At 41.7% G+C, this 17,922-nt stretch overlaps 1 protein-coding gene across 40 annotated transcripts in view; it reads left to right on the plus strand.

Moving 5' to 3' along the window:
- Window positions 1-17,922, plus strand: part of PTPRD (protein tyrosine phosphatase receptor type D) — a 2,878,718-nt gene that overhangs the window by 2,487,332 nt on the left and 373,464 nt on the right. For all 40 annotated transcript variants that reach the window (XM_073572185.1, XM_073572197.1, XM_073572187.1 and 37 more), the window contains one exon: window positions 14,778-14,946. In XM_073572185.1, coding sequence (XP_073428286.1) covers window positions 14,862-14,946 — 85 coding nt within the window. In that variant the 5' untranslated portion in view covers window positions 14,778-14,861. The remainder of the gene's footprint in view (window positions 1-14,777; window positions 14,947-17,922) is intronic.

Consider the following 17,922-nt stretch of genomic DNA (forward strand, 5'->3'; position numbering starts at 1 on the left):
GCCTGGTAAAGGCCAAATTCAGGTATTGAAAGAATTACATTGCAAGTAAGTTAGGACTCATGTGTGGATTGCTGTTTTTGGAATACTCTTCTCACTCTAGAGTTCAAATTAAAATCTGGCAAATCCGGTTTCTTGATCTCAACAGAATCTTCTTCTAATGCTTCGTTTCCAGATGGAGTCGGTGCCTTGACCTGGCCACTCTCCATGTCATTCATACACCTTAATCACGCAGTCCCGTGGAATATTTTATGCCCTAAACCTGTATAAATGTTATGTAATGTAGTGATAAGTGCGGTAATATGCTTACCGATTGCCATGTTGACCAGTTTACAGCGGCGCTCCATTCATGTTCTCATTCACCCGACTTCTGTTCCGATTTTCCAGATCTCATTGGGGTTTATCTGGGAACCAGAAGTTGCTTTACAATGTAAGCCTATGGATTCTCTTTCGGAGCTTCGTTCTGATGCTTCGTAGACTAAAGTTGTAACAGCAACTACCAGTTCATAAACCTCAGTGAGATCCGGCAAGTCCTAATAGAAGTCTTGTTACCTGGAGGAGGAGCAGAGGAGTCCTGGAAATTGGAGAAGACGGCGATTGGAGAGTATATTACTGCGCTTACACTAAATTACATATACATTTGCACAGGTTTACTGTAGAGAAAGTTTAATTGAGGTGCATGTTTAAGTCCCCCATACACATTAGCTTAAAGTATATTGAGCCCACCCATATTGGTGGGATCTAGCTGGTGTCAAATTTGTATGGAGATCTCCCTGACAGATCATCCGGGCTGTTGCATTTAAATGGTGAAATCATTTCATTCTTATAGTAGATAAGCCTCCAGATAAGTTCCACTCCTGATTTTGGGATACAAACACGGATACAAAATGCTGACCAAATACTGATGTGTGAATGAGGCCTTAAAGAATGCTGGAGTAGTGTTGAGTGAACATGCTGGGATAAGGTGTTATCAGAGCACGATTGGGTGCTGAGTGTCTTCGGTGTGCTCGAAAAATATGTTTGAGTACCCGCGGCTGCATCTCTCGTGGCTATTCGAGAGTGCTAACAAACAGGGAATCCCTGCATGTGTTGAGGCTGTCTAACAGCCACGAGACATGCAGCCTCGGGGACTCCAACATATTTTTCGCGCACACCGAAGATACTCGGCTAGCACCCGAGCATGCTCTTGTGACACCTTATCTGAGCACGGTCGACACTACTGGTGACCTTTAGTAAAGCATATGGACAGTGGTTATCCTCAAGAAGCAAGTCCTGTTATATAAGCAGCCAGACACGCTTAATATTTGTATCTCGGCCGTGCAGTAGGCAGATATTATACTTGTGAAGTGTAAATTGCTATGCTGAATGCGCGTTCTCCCATTTAGTCATTTGCATACGTCTTTGTGCATTCACTCTGTGGAGGGCATCCCTTTCAGAATATGAGATATTCCCCTAGATTACAGGAAAGTAGGTTGCAGACTCTAGCAGCTCCCTGATTTCCTGCCATTTGTTTTGATTGAAACTTGGTTTCCATGACAGTGAGTTTCCAGATTCCCAGCAGATATCTTTTTTTCCCCCTTTTCTCGACTGATTAGCGAGACAAACCTTTTTCTGGCTGCATTATCTATGTCTTTTTACGCATTGTGTTATTAAACATAGTCAAAACAGAATCCTCTTTGGAAAACATTTTGTCTGTGAGAGCGGATGACACATTGTGCCTGTGATGTTGTACAGCGCCACCGGGGGTTATCGCCCGAACAAGGTTTTTGTCTAGCTTCGGAGGTGTTGGGACCGTTACTATATTGTCTGTGCATTCTGCCATTAGTTAGGATTTCCCCATAGTCTTGTTAATAACATGTTGGCGTACTTACATCAGCATAGTGAATTCTAATTTGTGTATGCTAATAAGAGACCCTCAATTGTGAGCATGACTAACTAGATTTTATTTTTTTTACTTTTTTTACCTTTACTTTTTACCTTTATTAACATTTTTCCCCTTTCTTATTCATCCAGGTTTAGTGATCATGCATGCATTCATTCCCCCACTAGAGTTGGTGCACATCTATTCGCAGCACCCGGTCCATCAGCAACATCAAAAAATTATGGTCACTGTACGTGCGTATATGTGTGTGTGTGTGTGTGTGTGTGTGTGTATATATATATATATAATGTGTATATATACAAAAATGAACACAGCAGCACATGTGCATGAAAACACAGAAAGACATTAAAAACATTCAATTTAGATTAAACTTCTCAAAATTTTCCTAAAATTTTTTTTCACTTCCAGTAATAGATGAAAGATGAAGGTTCTTAGTGCACAAATTGGCTATTTCATGTAAGCCCATCAACCATGGCAAGGTGATCTCCCTCTGATAGGTCCCTGCTCTACAATATAAGCCACTTCTGGGCCACCAGCCTAAAATTTTGGACAAATGTCACTACCAGTCTAAAGACCCCTTTACATTTAGCGATGCACCAGTGATCCCGACCACGATACGACCCGGTCAGGATCGCTGGTGCATCGCTAAATGGTCGCTAGTGAGCTGCCACACAGGCAGATCTCACAGCGATGCAGCAGCGGTACAGCGGTCGTTACTTACCTTTCAGACGCGGCGATCCTGACGTCCTCCCGTCCATGTCCACGCGTCGCTCGTCGGCTCCAGCAGGAAGCCCAGGTGGAAGCGCCCGACGAGAAATGAAGCCTCGCGATCAGCGATGGACAGCGGGGGAGCCGGTCGGAGGTAAGTATCAAACATAGCGATATCTCTAGCGATATCGCTGCTGCATCACCAAATCTGTGATGCTTTAGCGATATTGTTAGTGATATCGCTATGTGTAAAACCCCATTAAGCCTACAATTTATGGGCAGGTAGAGCTGATAACGGCACCTGCAAGGCCAATGGGAGGGGTGCAAGATCAGACTGGAGGCAGCCAGCATTCAGTATTACTTAAATAAGCCAAAAAAAACAATCAGCACCTCCTAGTGTGAACACGTGCAAGCTGCGAAAACTGCATAATATAGAGAAAAAAGAACACAGCAGCACAACTGCATGAATCTAGGTCATGTGGAAACAGAGAAAAACATTAAAAACATTCAAGTTAATTAAACGTCTCAATTATCCCAAAAAGTTTTTTCAAATTTTTTTTTTTAGTTACTGTAATAGATTAAAAATGAACTTTCTTAGTGCACAAATTGGCCAGTTCATGTAAGCCCATCAACCACAGCAAGGTGACATCCCTCTGATGGGTCCCTGCTCTACAATATAAGCCACTTCTGGGCCACCAGCCTACAATTTTGTCCCCCGTTCTGCCTCTCTTCTGCAATAGGATCAACATTCATACACAGCACTTTTATGTTAAACTGTTCTTTAATGTATAAAAAAATAAACCATTATACTCTCCAAGGGCGTACATAAAAGTCATGGGGCCCTGTAGCAGAAGTATAATACAGTTCCCATAATTTTCTATATAGTATCATAAATAGTCCATAGTCCTCCCTATAGTATAATACACCCCCATTATCCTCCATACAGTATAATGCACCCACATAGTCCTCCATATAGTATAATGCAACCTCTATAGTCCTCCATATATAACGCACAGCCCATTGTCCTCCATATATTATAATGTAACCTCTATAGTCCTCCATGCATAATGCACCCCCCCCCCAACGGTAGTTTCACCCCTGGCTGCAACTATTGCTTCTCTAAGATAATTGTGATGTATTTCCTACTTGACATTGTTTTACACTCCTATATCCTCCAAACCAGCAAAGAGCCAAAACTTCTGCTTTTATAGTGGTGGTCACATGGGGTGATGATCAATTAACCAAGGCATTTGTTTGCTGTCAACCTTTTTATCCTATTATATATTGCAATCATATTACGGTATATAGCACTGTGCACTATAGCGTCATGTGATGTCATAGACCTAATAGAAACAGATACATTAGTTGGGCAGAAGGGCAAAATGAGCAATTGTAAGTACACAGTGCTATATAATATGATGATTGCAATATAGTAAGGGGATAAAAACTTTTGATCAGAGGAGTGCTTCTTTAATTCCTATGGAAGCAGTACAGGTGTACTTATTTTTTCACACATTAATTCTAGTTCTGCTACATAATTAATGGTACAGTGTAAGTTGTTATGTGTTCTTTTTCTGCTGAGATTATATTTACCTAATTTTAAGATCTTTTAAGGATTAGACTTTTTATGATGTCCCCATACATAAAGCCATAGAATTTAATGAGGATGTCGTTTTTCCCATGGCGGTATATGTTTTAATCTTGACTGCTGTGGGCGTTTGAGGGTTATAGGGAGTTGTGTTGCAGCTCTTCCTATGTCCCTTTGATTAAAAGGGGGCTTCGGATTGAGATCCCGCTATTGTGTGGCGATATCCTGCAGTGCCTAATAGAGAGAGAGGCACAATGAAGCGTAAGCCTTCTACACCGTGAATAGAGGTAATCTAGCAAAATAGGACACTTCTTGTCCTTGTATTTATTTTTTTATGTACATATAGGCGGTAATCTGTAGGATGTGGATCAGAACCATCCTTGTTAGCAGTCGGACGAAGTGATCTGTAAACTCTGTACAGGGTAGCAATTTTTTAATCTGCTCAACCTTTTACTTCCTCCGTGAATTCAAGACATTTGTCCTCAGGGTTAACTGGAGCGACAGGAGTGGGAGAAAGTGTTTTTAATTTCAAGGGTCAGGAGCTGGAAGAAAAACTATAAATATTTCCTTCCTAAGCAGTCATCATGCTGTAGCAGGTCATTAATTTAAAAGAGGCTTTCCATTGATGGAGCTCATTCAGCTGTCCGGATGATGGGTGAGCTGGTACTGCTGTCCTGACTTCCACGCAAACACTCCATTCGGTGCCGTTATTTACCGGGAGGATGGGGGACTGTTGTGTTCCACTGAGCAGGGAATAGTTAAAGGAAAGGGCCCTGAGAGACTCCAGAAATATAAACCTCATCGCCAAATGAATTTATATTGTATGAGTCAAAGACTTTCTCTGTTTTGTGGTCTAAATCCCTAGTTGCAGTTCTGTCTGTTAAGAGGCATCACAATGAATTATGCACTAGATTGCCTGAATACCTAATTCTGTCTGGATTTGGAAGCATCATACATTGCAGCTTTAGCAGCGCTTTATGGTGCCTTTCCACATGGTTTTTTCCTCCCCACATTATAAAATACGGGGACAGGACACATACATATAGGGCACATTGTTGACTCTTTTAGAAAGCGGCTGTTTTGTGCATCCATGATTTCATCTCTCGTATACGCCAGCACGATCTTTTATTTATGTCGCATTAAACTGTTTGGGTTTTTTTTTTGGTCTGGAAATTATATTTTTTGAACTCCCCGGCCAAGTCCATGCTTTTGTTGTTCGATTTGATTCCTGGAGCTTACACCACTCGTATTTGATAACTTCTGTACTAGCAAAATTTCGCCTTCAGAACCTTATCTTTGACTAACTGGAAATATGAAGCTTAAAGGGGTTGTCCAGCCTTATGCCACAAGTCTGTGACTGCAGATTCGTGAATCCGTGAGCCCCTCAAATACAGGAGAATGTCGGCCAATCCTAGAGATATCAGCCGATTTGACTGATTTTAGTTTACTGTGAATGAGGGTCTTTAGTAGATTTGTCTATAAAGGTTTAAATACACAAGGTCCACAGTGAAATGTCTCTGATGTAATGACGGCATCCCTTGAAGAAGTTTTGTCAGCAGGAAAGATGTAAAACAAAATGAAAACATAGGGGATAGTTCATATGCTGCTAATATAGTATGTAGATAGTGGCAAAGAAAATTATACAAACTTAATACTGAACTCTAAAATCTGGGTATGAGATATGTGGTACAATATTGCAAATGCATAAAATTAGTAAAAATAAGCACTACAATCCCTATGAGACTATGTACTGTGTAGCTGGATGCTATGTCATAAATCATTTGTACCTGAAGGAATTCCTTGGAAAATATGAGCATGAAAAGTAAAAATAAGACCTAATAATGTGGAAATGGAGTAACTATAGTCCAGCACTGCTGAGCAAGTTAAGTGAGTAATTTTTATAGACCTTTGTTTTTGTGTTGTTTTATATAGTGTATACCAGCCAGTCATTTCAATATGCAATTCATTATTAATGATCAATTGCTTAAAAAAAATAAAATAAATATATATATAGAGAGAAGTTAGGTATGTGGGTAGCCAGACCCACCTATCTCTCATAGCTACCCGCAACCCGGTCCCAGGTGCACCAAACAAACCTTTTAGTGCTTATGTGTGCTAAGAAAATACTCCAGGATACATCACAGAGAGCAGCCATCTCTGTGACACATTCCTCCCATTGACTATGTGGCCATTAGCCGCCTTACTATATAATTAATATATATATATGTACACAGGATATTAGCACAACATTTTTGCTGGCACTGTCATTATTAAACGCGTAGGAACATACATTTCTACCCAGAAACTGTATCACACAGATCATTGAGCTGCAGATGCGCTTTGATGCACCTTGCCGCTATGTATATTTGCATTCAGTCTTGCTCTATTACACATGAAATAAATAAATACTTTTATGCTACTTGGTCGCAAACTCATAGTGAGTAGCTTCTATTGTCAAGTGAATCACTTTTAGAATGTCCAGGTCATAGAAGAAAACAGTAATAAAATAGGAAAACCAGGAATATTAAAAATAAAGACAGTCATTTTAAATAAATTTCCTAAATATTTTTTAATTTGCAAATAAAACTCATATTGTCTAGGGAGGTAACTGTAGCACATCAAAATGGCCTCTGCTTGTCACACTGACAGAAACCTGAATGTTATTAAGACAGGTGCCCATGACCACATGCAATAGGAAGCTACTGCCCCCTCTTCATGTATACGAAGATGTGCTTACAGTGAATATTCTGATCTAATACTGGTGACACCAGAGGTGCAAATGTGAGAAGAGGCTGCTTACACTGCTGTCCATCCTGTATATCTGATCAAATACTGGAGATACCCAGGGGTCTAAGGGAAGAAGCAGTTGCTCACACTGTTGTCCACCATGTTTTTTTTAACTAATACTGGAGGTACCAGGAGTGCTGTAATAAGAAGATGCTGCTCACACTGTTGTCAACCCTGTGTATCTGATCAAATACTGGAGATACCAGGAGTGCTGAGATAAGAAGAGGCTGCTCTCACTGTTTTCCATCCTGCGTATGTGATCTTATACTGGAAATATGGAGGTCTAAAGTAAAAAGAGGCTGTTCACACTGCTGTTCACCCTGTCTATTTGATCTACAGTCATGGCCAAAAGTTTTGAGAATGACACAAATATTAATTTTTACAAAGTCTACTGCTTCATTTTTTCTAATGGCAATTTGCATATACTCCAGAATGTTATAAAGAGTGATCAGCTTAACAGCAATTACTTGCAAAATCAATATTTGCCTAGAAAATTAACTTTATCCCCCAAAACACATTTCAACATCATTGCAGCCCTGCCTTAAAAGGACCAGCTAACATCATTCAGTGATTGCTCCATGAGGACAGGGCTGGAGATCAATGTGTCATGATTAAGTAAGAATGACACCACTGGACACTTTAAAAGGAGGCTGGTGCTTGGCATCATTGTTTCTCTTCTGCTAACCATGGTTATCTCTAAAGAAACACGTGCAGTCATCATTGCACTGCACAAAAATGGCCTAACAGGGAAGAGTATCACAGCTAGAAAGATTGCACCTCAGTCAACAATCTATCACATCATCAAGAACTTCAAGGAGAGAGGTTCCCTTGTTGCCAAAAAGACTCCAGGGCGCCCAAGAAAGACCAGCAAGCGCCAGGACCGTCTCTTAAAAGTGTTTCAGCTGCGGGATCGAGCTACCAGCAGTGCAGAGCTTGCTCAGGAATGGCAGCAGGCAGGTGTGAGTGCATCTGCACGCACTGTGAGGCGGATACTCTTGGAGCAAGGCCTGGTCTCAAAGAGGGCAGCAAAGGAGCCACTTCTCTCCAGGAAAAACATCATGGACAGACTGATATTCTGCAAGAGGTACAGGGAGTGGACTGCTGAGGACTGGGGTAAAGTCGTTTTCTCTGATGAATCACCTTTTCGATTGTTTGGGACATCTGGAAAACGGCTTATTCGAAGACCAGGTGAGCGCTACCACCAGTCTTGTCTCATGCCAACTGTCAAGTATCCTGAAACCATTCATGTGTGGGGTTGCTTCTCAGCCAAGGGAATGGGCTCTCTCTCAGTCTTGCCTAAAAACACAGCCATGAATAAAGAATGGTACCAGAATGTCCTGCAAGAGCTATGCCCACCATGCGGGAAGTTAAGCGTCTCATGTGCGGTTGGTACCCACGGTGTGGAGGAGAGGAGACTGTCCTCCAGGTCCTGGGTACCATACCCCTGTAAAAAAAAAGATAAAGAATAAAAAATTAAAAATCGGGGTATATTTACCTTCCGATGTCCCACGCTGCATTCCCGGCCTAGCGTTCCCAGTAATGCCTTGCGGCAAGGCCCTGTAATGACGTAGTCTCGCATGACTCTAGCGGTCTCGCGAGATCGCTATAGCAACGCGAGACTACGTCATCACAGGTCTCGCAAGGCATTACTGGGAACGCTGAGGCCCGGGAATGCAGCGCGGGACGCCGGAAGGTAAATATACCCCGATTTTTTTATTTTTCTTTTAGCATTTTAACATCCTATCTTTTACTATTGATGCCGCATAGGCGGCCTCAATAGTAAAAACCTGGTCACACTTGTCAAACACTATGTTTGACGAGTGTGACCAACCTGTCAATCACTTTCCAAGCGATGCTTCAAATCGCTTGGAAAGTGCTTGAATATCGCACGCAAAAATCGCAGTGAAATCGCAGTGAAATCGCGGTGAAAAAACCGCGCGATTTCTGGGAAGGAGTCCGGTTTTTAGTGAGCGTTTTAAAACGCTACGTGGGCCCACAGCCTTACAGTACGTTGTATAGGTTATCTATAATAAATTTTATTTTTATAGCGCCGACATATTCCGCAGCACTTTACATTTCAGAGGGGATTTGTACAGACAATAGACATTACAGCATAACAATAATCACATACAGTAGATTATAACAAATAACAAGAGGAGTGAGGGCCCTGCTCGCAAGCTTACAGTCTATGAGGAAAGAGGTAGACACGAAAGGTGGGTGGTAACAGTTGCCCTGATTGTATGGACCAGCCATAATGTTAAGTGTGTAACAGTACAGACGCAGAGGGCTAATGGATGCATAAAGCATGTGGGAACATGATGCTGGGAACCTGGTTATGGTAAAACTTTTGGCTCTGCCACACAGGGATAGGTTAGGTTAATGTGTTGAGGCGAGAGGCCAGTCTGAATAAATGCGTTTTCAGGACACGCTTAAAATTGTGGGGATTGGGGACTAATCGTATTGACCTGGGAAGTGCATTCCAAAGAATTGGCGCGGCACGTGTAAAGTCTTGGAGACGGGAGTGGGAGGTTCTGACTATTGAGGATACTAACCTCAGGTCATCAGCAGAACGGAGGGCGCGGGTAGGGTGGTATACTGAAACAAGGGAGGAGATGTAGGGTGGTGCTGAGCCATGGAGGGCTTTGTGGGTGAGGGTAATAAGTTTATACTGAATTCTGGAGTGGTTGGGTAGCCAGTGTAATGACTAGCACAAGGTAGAGGCATCGGTGTAACGATTGGTGAGGAATATGATCCTGGCTGCAGCATTCAAGACAGATTGGAGAGGGGAGAGTTTGGTAAGAGGGAGACCGATTAGAAGAGAGTTACAATAGTCGAGACGAGAATGAATAAGAGAAACAGTAAGAGTTTTTGCAGAGTCAAAAGTAAGAAAAGGTCGAATTCTAGAAATGTTTTTGAGGTGCAGATGACAAGAGCGAGCCAGTGATCGAATGTGGGGGGCAAAGGAAAGCTCGGAATCAAGTATGACCCCAAGACAGCGGGCATGTTGCTGGGGAGTAATAGTGGAACCACACACAGAAATAGCAATGTCGGGTATAGGTACATTAGTAGCGGGAGGAAACACCAGGAGTTCAGTCTTTGACAGGTTCAGTTTCAGATATAGTGAGGACATGATATTAGACACAGCGTTTAGACAATCGCCAGTGTTTTCTAGAAAGGCTGCCGTGATGTCAGGAGAAGAAGCGTATAATTGGGTGTCATCAGCATAGAGATGGTACTGGAAACCAAATCTACTGATTGTTTGACCAATAGGGGCAGTGTACAAGGAGAAGAGGAGGGGGCCTAGAACCGATCCTTGAGGAACCCCAACAGTAAGGGGAAGGTGAGAGGAGGAGGAACCGGCAAAAGAAACAGTAAACAGAAACAGTAAAGTAATCTGACATTTTAAACATTTCTGTAAATATAAGAAAATAACAGCCTTTAATGTACTGTAATGATTAACTCCCTAAACAAATCAAGTGTGATTTACAAATAAAAGGTGTTTATATTGGGTAGCATGGTGGCTCAGTGGTTAGCACTGTTGCTCTGCAGTGCTGGGTTTAAATCCAACCACGGACAACATCTGCAAGGAGTTTGTATGTTCCCCCTGTGTTTGCATGGGTTTCCTCCGCGTTCTCCGGTTTCCTCTCACACTCCAAAGACATACTGATAGGGCATCTAGATTGTGAGCCCAATTGGGGACAGCGATGCCGATGTCTGTAAAGCGCTGTGGAATTAATGGCGCTATATAAGTGAGTAAAATAATTGTAATAATAACTGTATTATTTCTCTTACTTTTTTTTTCCCGGCGAACCCTTATAAAGTCCTGTTTTGCCCGTGTGTGATTGCTCATCACGTACAATGAGCAGCTAAAATGCTCTTATGTACTCAGATCGGAAGGTTAATCAGTCAAACAGATCATGTGGTTAGTCTGCGACAGAGAATACTCGTTAAACTATGACAAAATCCTAGTTATGGCTTTTTATTCTTCACAAGCTTCCACTTTAATTTTAGTGGCTGGGAAATGGGAAGTGTGGTCTTCTACATTCACTGATGTGTAAGCTTCTGCATACTGGTGTATTGGAATCCCCAGTGTTTGCGACTCGTATTTATCAATGAAACAAACATTGCCAGTTACCCGCAGAAAAGCCATTAAACGCAAACTAAAAATATAATAAATCTAAATTATTTTAAAGTGCCGAATTAAGCAGATGTATTTTATTACAATAGATTCTTAGTTCTTAACATATGTTGAAATTTGATTATATATGTTATCATGGTGTACATCCTTTCCTTGGCATATTCTATAACATAGAATGAACAAGATCAGAGAACAAGTCTAGATGTACATGCCGGAAATTTATGGCACATCTGGTAAGAGAAAAAAGCTGCTTTAATGGTTCAGCCAAAATGTCTAGGAGTTCAATGAAGGTAAACGGAGAACTTGATCACCTCCCGAGGTTTCAGGTGGGATTTAGGACTGCATTTCTAGTAAGAGAGATGGTAGTGTAATCTTTATGCCTTGGGAAAGTGAAATATAGTTGAGCTATTTAATTATAGCACGTCACCTTTTAATAAAGAGTTTGGGCATTGCTTAATTTGGTCAGTACACATTATTGATTTTCTAATAAAACCTCTATCATAACACTGAATTGTGGATACTTTGTGTGTTATTTGTACTTTTTAATCATTGCTCTGGGAAGTGATGATGTGGTTGACCTTATCCTATGAAACCTAGACATTTATGTATAATACATCCTGGTTTTACAGTTCAAATATCTCTGATCTATGTAGAAACAGGAAGTCTCTTGTCCCTGCATTTATCATTCGCCTCTTCACCTCCTTACCCAGCTGCTCTTCCTCCCGCCCCCGCCAGGGACTTTTGCAGTGACTCATGACTCGTACAGGGAAAATTGACCTCCTGTTTCTACATAGAGCTTAGAAGGATTCAGCTCGTCAGTTTTTAATCGCCAGATGTCATAGGCTTAATGGAAAACGGAAGAATTAGCTGGGTGTAAAGGTAAAATGAGCAATTGTGAGTGCACAGTGCCATATAATATGATGATAGCAGTGTATTAAGAGAATAAAAACTTTAATGGAAGTGCTTCCTTAAATAAAAATTACTGTGAAGTTGAAATAGCAGAATTAGCCTTTTCCCACATCAAAGTTCATAGTTAGTGTTTTTACCTACGCAAATATTTGGCCACATGTAATTATTTTACTTACATTTATATTTGAGGGACTGGCCCACCTTTAAGGGGTTGTGCTTTTCAATTACGTTTGGTATAAAAAAGTAACACATGAGTTTCTGTCTCTGTTCCCGGTGTCTGGCTTTGGCTGTGGTGCAAACATCATGTCGAGAGCGTGGCAGTCAATTGGTGAGCTTAGCGGCTCTTAGAGAGGTGTACCATCTCCACTGGTGAAGCGGCAGAGCTCATTGATGGCTGCCACACTGTCGACATTGGCGCACCAGCCAATGCCAAAGCAGTGGCAACGATTCACCAGTAGCCCAGAAATTATGAGTACAGTACTGTTTGTTTTTTTTCTAGCAAAATGAATTGAAAGTAGACAAGCCATTTACTACTCCTCTATACACAATAAAGTTGACGAAATCTGACAATATTGGCAGGACCAACCTACAGTATATTATGGATGGAGGCCTCATGACTCTCCCCCGACAGATGATATCAGGACAGATGAGGCTCAGGCAGTTTGTATCTTGGCGCACAACCTTTTTGTTCTTCAGTAGATAAGCCGCTGCCAGAGCCAATTTGCAGCAGCTTTTTCCACTCACCTTTTTGAAAAGATATGAATGTTTGTCCAAGCTGAATGTTCATGTGTATGGGGAGCGCCAGCTGAATGAGTATTTGGCCGTCATCTGTCGTATGTGTATGGCCAGCTTTAGAATGATGCCGGTTATGCAGCTATGTGATATATATTCTCATAGGGTTGGAATATTCTGCCATGGGAGATGCTCTTGTAATTGTCTACAGCACATAGCGATAGCCCCCTTCTATATGTCTATACACTTATTTGTAAGACAATATACATTTATATGTTTATGTAGTATACATTTATATGTATATAATTATATTTAAATCACAGAATTAAAAAAAAAAAAAAGATTTTGACTTGATGTTTAAGACCTGTTTGATCTTGGAAGTGTGATTGTAAATACTTTTATATATATGTATCAGCGTTTCCATGTTAGTGTCAAGCAGCACAAGAAAACAAAGCAACCTTTCCTCCCTCCGAGAGCACATTCTATATATCTCCATCTCCGTGATAGCATCAAAGTCATTATGTAGCAGTTGGCTCGGATACGCTTGCACAGACACAAATTGAGTCCGACAGGACTGATGTCTTATGGATGTTGCCGCTATTTGAAATGCTGGCATGAAGATGGTTATGATTATCAGAGTGAGCTGGTGCCCTCAGCACATGGCCTGCTAGGATTTCTGTGGCTTTCATTCATGTCAGGGGCACGGTACATCCTATCAGAGGACAAGCAAAAGAGAAGATGAAGGCCATGTGTGCTGCTGATATCGAACTTGTGCGGAATTTACCCAGGTGTCGGCTATGGGAGCTGTGCATATCATCTGTTTGGAATATTTGAAGTCAATTTTAGGCTTAACAGAGTTCAAAGACTGCCGACTTGGAGTCCCAGTAGCATAATATTTCCTGTACATTGATTTTATCTTGTCAGTTTACATTACATAAGCTTTCAGCGTGTATAGGAATACTGATTATACTGAAGAGGGCAAAAGAAATCATCGGCATCCCAATATCATGCGCCTCCCGTAATCCCATATGTTTAGGGGTTTATTGGTGTCAATGACTCATCCCAAGTGGCCCTATCTCCATGTTATCTACCTGACATGTAAACCTTTTCCTACTATCATATAAAGGATATACAGTAGTACCTGTAGGAGGATTGCACGAAGAATGGTTCCAGTTCTAAGTATAGAACACAATAGGAGATAACCCCGATGACGTACTCCCACAATAAAATATAATATATGGCTGATAGAAATACTCTAAGGGTATGTGCACACGTTGCAGATTCTGCTGCGGATTTTGCTAAATCCATAGGTAAAGTGACCTGCGTTTTACTTGCGGATTTAGTGCAGATTTACTGCGGATTTTCTGCAGTTTTTGTCCGGATTTCGCCTGCGGTTTTACACCCGCGGATTCCTATAATGGGGCAGGTGTAAAAATGCTGCAGAATCCGCCCAAAGAATTGACATGCTGCGGATTCAAAACCGCAGCAAATCCGCTCGGATTTTTCCGCAGCATGTGCACAGCGGTTGTTATTTTACATTGAATTTAATGGTACTGTACACCGCAGGAGAATCTGCTGCGGATCCCAGTAGAATCTGCAACGTGTGCACAGACCCCTTGTGTTTGCCCGTGCCTTGTAAATCCAAACCGGAAATCTTTTACTGATAACTGCTTTCTAAATATGTATTACATTTTCATGCGTTAGAACATGTGTAATATATTAACCTGGCGCTACCATTACTAAAATGACAGCTAATTATGAAGATAAATTATTCGGGTGGTGATCTGACCAGGGGAAGAAACCACCTGGGATTAGGTTTACTTTGCTTTAATACGGGGAAATACATCACCGGCTCTGCCAAGCTGCTTCTTGGCATCGAGTGCGCTGGCGAAAACACAAAGTGTGTAATGTGCTTCAGTTAGTATAATGTAAAAATGGGAATAATTTCACAGTGTGTTGCATGATGGGCATCGCTTGCTAAAAGAATCCTAGTCTTATCTGTGCTTTATGTGTCTTTTTTTTTCCTGTCTTTTTAGGCTGTGAAAACACTGCTCTGAAACACTTAACGCGGGTAGACACCCGTTGGCTTTGAAAGCTGGTGAAATCGAGCCTTCCTAAGCATGCAGGTGCCAAGCTGTCAGATGATGAACTTTGCCAGGCCAGTGCTGGTACTTCTGTGCTTCCTATTCCATGCTGATGCTGAAAGTAAGTCGAACGCTTTGTTCTGCTTCAGGTCTTGACCATAATGAGCAGTTTTGTTTTTGGTTGGCAGACCTTGGGGGCCTTCGAACAGGCTTTTTTTTTTTTAATGACAGAATGCAAAAAAAAACCGCTGTGGGATTCTCACTGGCTTCGGGCCACCCTGTGAAAACTACTAATTACGTGACTGCTTCAACATTTCTGCTGGGCTAACTGCTGAAATGTGCGCCCCATACTAAGCAATTGTATTTCACTTGTCCCTTGCCACTACAAAGCCAAGCTTTACCGTAGAGAACTCGAGGTCGGTTCGGTGTACCAGGGCTCAACAAACATACATCGCTTGTCGGTACTGTTCCTGCACATAGGACTCTACTAATGGAGTGTAATTCCCAGCATGCAGTCTGTGAATTGCCAGCTGTTGTGGAACTACAACTACCAGCTTGCCTCGGGATTTGCAGGGTAACAGCTGGAACGCCGTAGGCTGCAGATCGCTGCCGTAGACTAAACAACATCACACAGAGTTTATGTGAAAGCCTGCTCCTTTGTGCAGTCCATGGCAGCTGCCACAGCAGTTGCTTGAGAGTAGTCCACACACATTAAGAGATTCTTTTGCGCACACGCTAACATATGAAGGTGATAAAGATTATGAGATTGACTATTGGGGTGTTTCTGACAACTGCCAAGGTCTAATAGACTCCGAAAAGAAGGCAAAAGGTAAACAATGTAATCCCTCTCATTTTTCAGAATTATCACCTCTTGTAATGACGTGCAGACTAATTACTAGAAGTATACTCCGTGTTTAATTAAGGGTTATATGGGAAACAATGATTTACTATGGTCAGCCGTAACTGTGGTATTCTATATTTTATGTCTATACTGATGGTGTTTGCACTAAAATATATTTATTATTATTTATATATTGTTTGTTATTTTTGTACTATTAAGATGAATTAAAGGGAATCTGTTACCCCCGGGACGTATATGACCTATTAATATGGGCATACAGGTGATAGAAATGTTACACTAGTCCTACCTGTATGCCTCATATTAATGGTCTTGTTGTTGATAAATCTTATATTATTTCCTTATGCTAATAATTTCTTCCTGGCTCCAGGGTGTGCAGTACCTGGAAGAAATCCCTGCCTCCTGTCTTCATTGTAATACTACCCCCCTCCCATGCACGTCAGTTATGGCCCCGGAATCCCGCACCTGCACCCTGCACTTCCTCCACAATCCGTACCTTTTCCTCCCTTCAGTGGGAACTGTATTCAGTGATCTTCTGTGCAGGTGCTCCAGTGGCCTATGGTGTGAGCGATGATAAGGTGCTCTCCCCACTTCCTCCCTGCATAGTCATCACCTTGTACACATGGTTCCTAACGATGACTATGCAGGGAGCAAGCGAGGATAGCACATTATCGTCGCACACGCCAGAGGTCACAGTGACTGGCCTGTGCAGAAGATCCCTGAATACACTGCCCATAGAAGGGAGTAAAAGGTACGTATTGATGAGGAAGTGCAAGGTTCAGGCGCGGGATTCCAGAGTTACAACTAATGTTCATTGGAGGGGGGTGATATTATAATGAAGACAGGAGGCAAGGATTTCTTCCAGGCACCGTACGCCCCGGAACCTGGAAGAAATCATTAGCATAAAGCAAAAAAATAAGTTTTCTCAACAACAAAACAGCTAATATGAGGCATACAGGTAGGACTAGTATAATATTTCTTTCACCTGTATTCCCATATTAATAGGTCATGGTTGCCAGGCAGTTGCCCAGACATATTAGGGTGCTGCCTAGAAAGCTTTGCAGTTGATTTTTTTTAGTACTGGCTTACGAATTATTGCAATGGGAAACTCCAGTATTTCTTTTTTAATCCAGAACAAGACATCCCTTACCTCCTCTCGGGTAATTGGGAATGGCTCAATAAGATGAAACCGCAGGAAATAAGGATGACATATCTTCCTTTGAGCGAATACATGTTGGCATGACATTGACCCACTTTAATTATGAAATAGTTTTATAACTAGTGTGCGGTTGGAATGGGTTTGGTGACTTGGTACATAACATTTATTTGAAGAACATGTGAATGCTTCACTTACAAAGGAGTTTAAAGAAAATTGGAGAAAAAGTGTCACCTCCAAAATAATTGACAAGCTACATGGGAATGTCCCTATTCAGGATTATTATCTGACAATGAAGGGACCCCTTTCTGACAACATATGTAAGTTTGTCCCTCAGATTGTCAAGGACATCAGTTACATTTGTTAATAATAATAGCCACTCTGAATACCCTTTCAAGAAGAGCTGTGGATGAATTGCGTTATGACCGATTGATCAGCTCATCAAGGCTTTACAATCGTCTAGCTATTGCAAAAGATAAATCCACATTGTTAATGAAAAATTCACAGGGATACTGAAAACCAAGGGTTAACAGCCTAACGGGAATATAAATGCATTTTAGGCCCATTTTTCTAACCCCTGGCATCTCCTTGACAATAGTCAGAAAATCGTTGTAAATCTGAGCTTTAGGACAGCCACAGATCACTTCAAGGGGTAAAAATTCTAGGTCAGTTGGGCTTTGGCCATTGAGACCCCCACTGATCACCAAAATGGGGCAATTTTATCATTGTATAATGGGGCTGCAGTGTTCATGTCCAATCACTACTCCTTTTCTTCCATATGCCAAAGCCAGCTTTTTTTGGCAGCCTCCAAGAGAATGAATGCAGCAGCAGTCATGCAAGCAGACCAACATTCTAACAAGAGAAAAGTATCCAGTTCGGATGATAGTTGAAGGACCCTACTGATCTAGAAGCTACCACTTATCCCGTGAACAGGTGATGATGTCTACCTATTGGAATACACCTTTAATGGCAAAGTGGAAATCCCTTTGACAGATACATCTCTCCCTATGCATACACATAGGTAGAAACCTGTCAGTCTAGAGGAGCAGAACGGGGAGAACCTGCTGGTAACCTGCGTCAGA

The sequence above is a fragment of the Dendrobates tinctorius genome, unplaced genomic scaffold (assembly GCF_039654945.1).
Source record: "Dendrobates tinctorius isolate UK_male_01 unplaced genomic scaffold, ASM3965494v1 ptg000031l, whole genome shotgun sequence".
Lineage (NCBI taxonomy): Eukaryota > Metazoa > Chordata > Amphibia > Anura > Dendrobatidae > Dendrobates > Dendrobates tinctorius.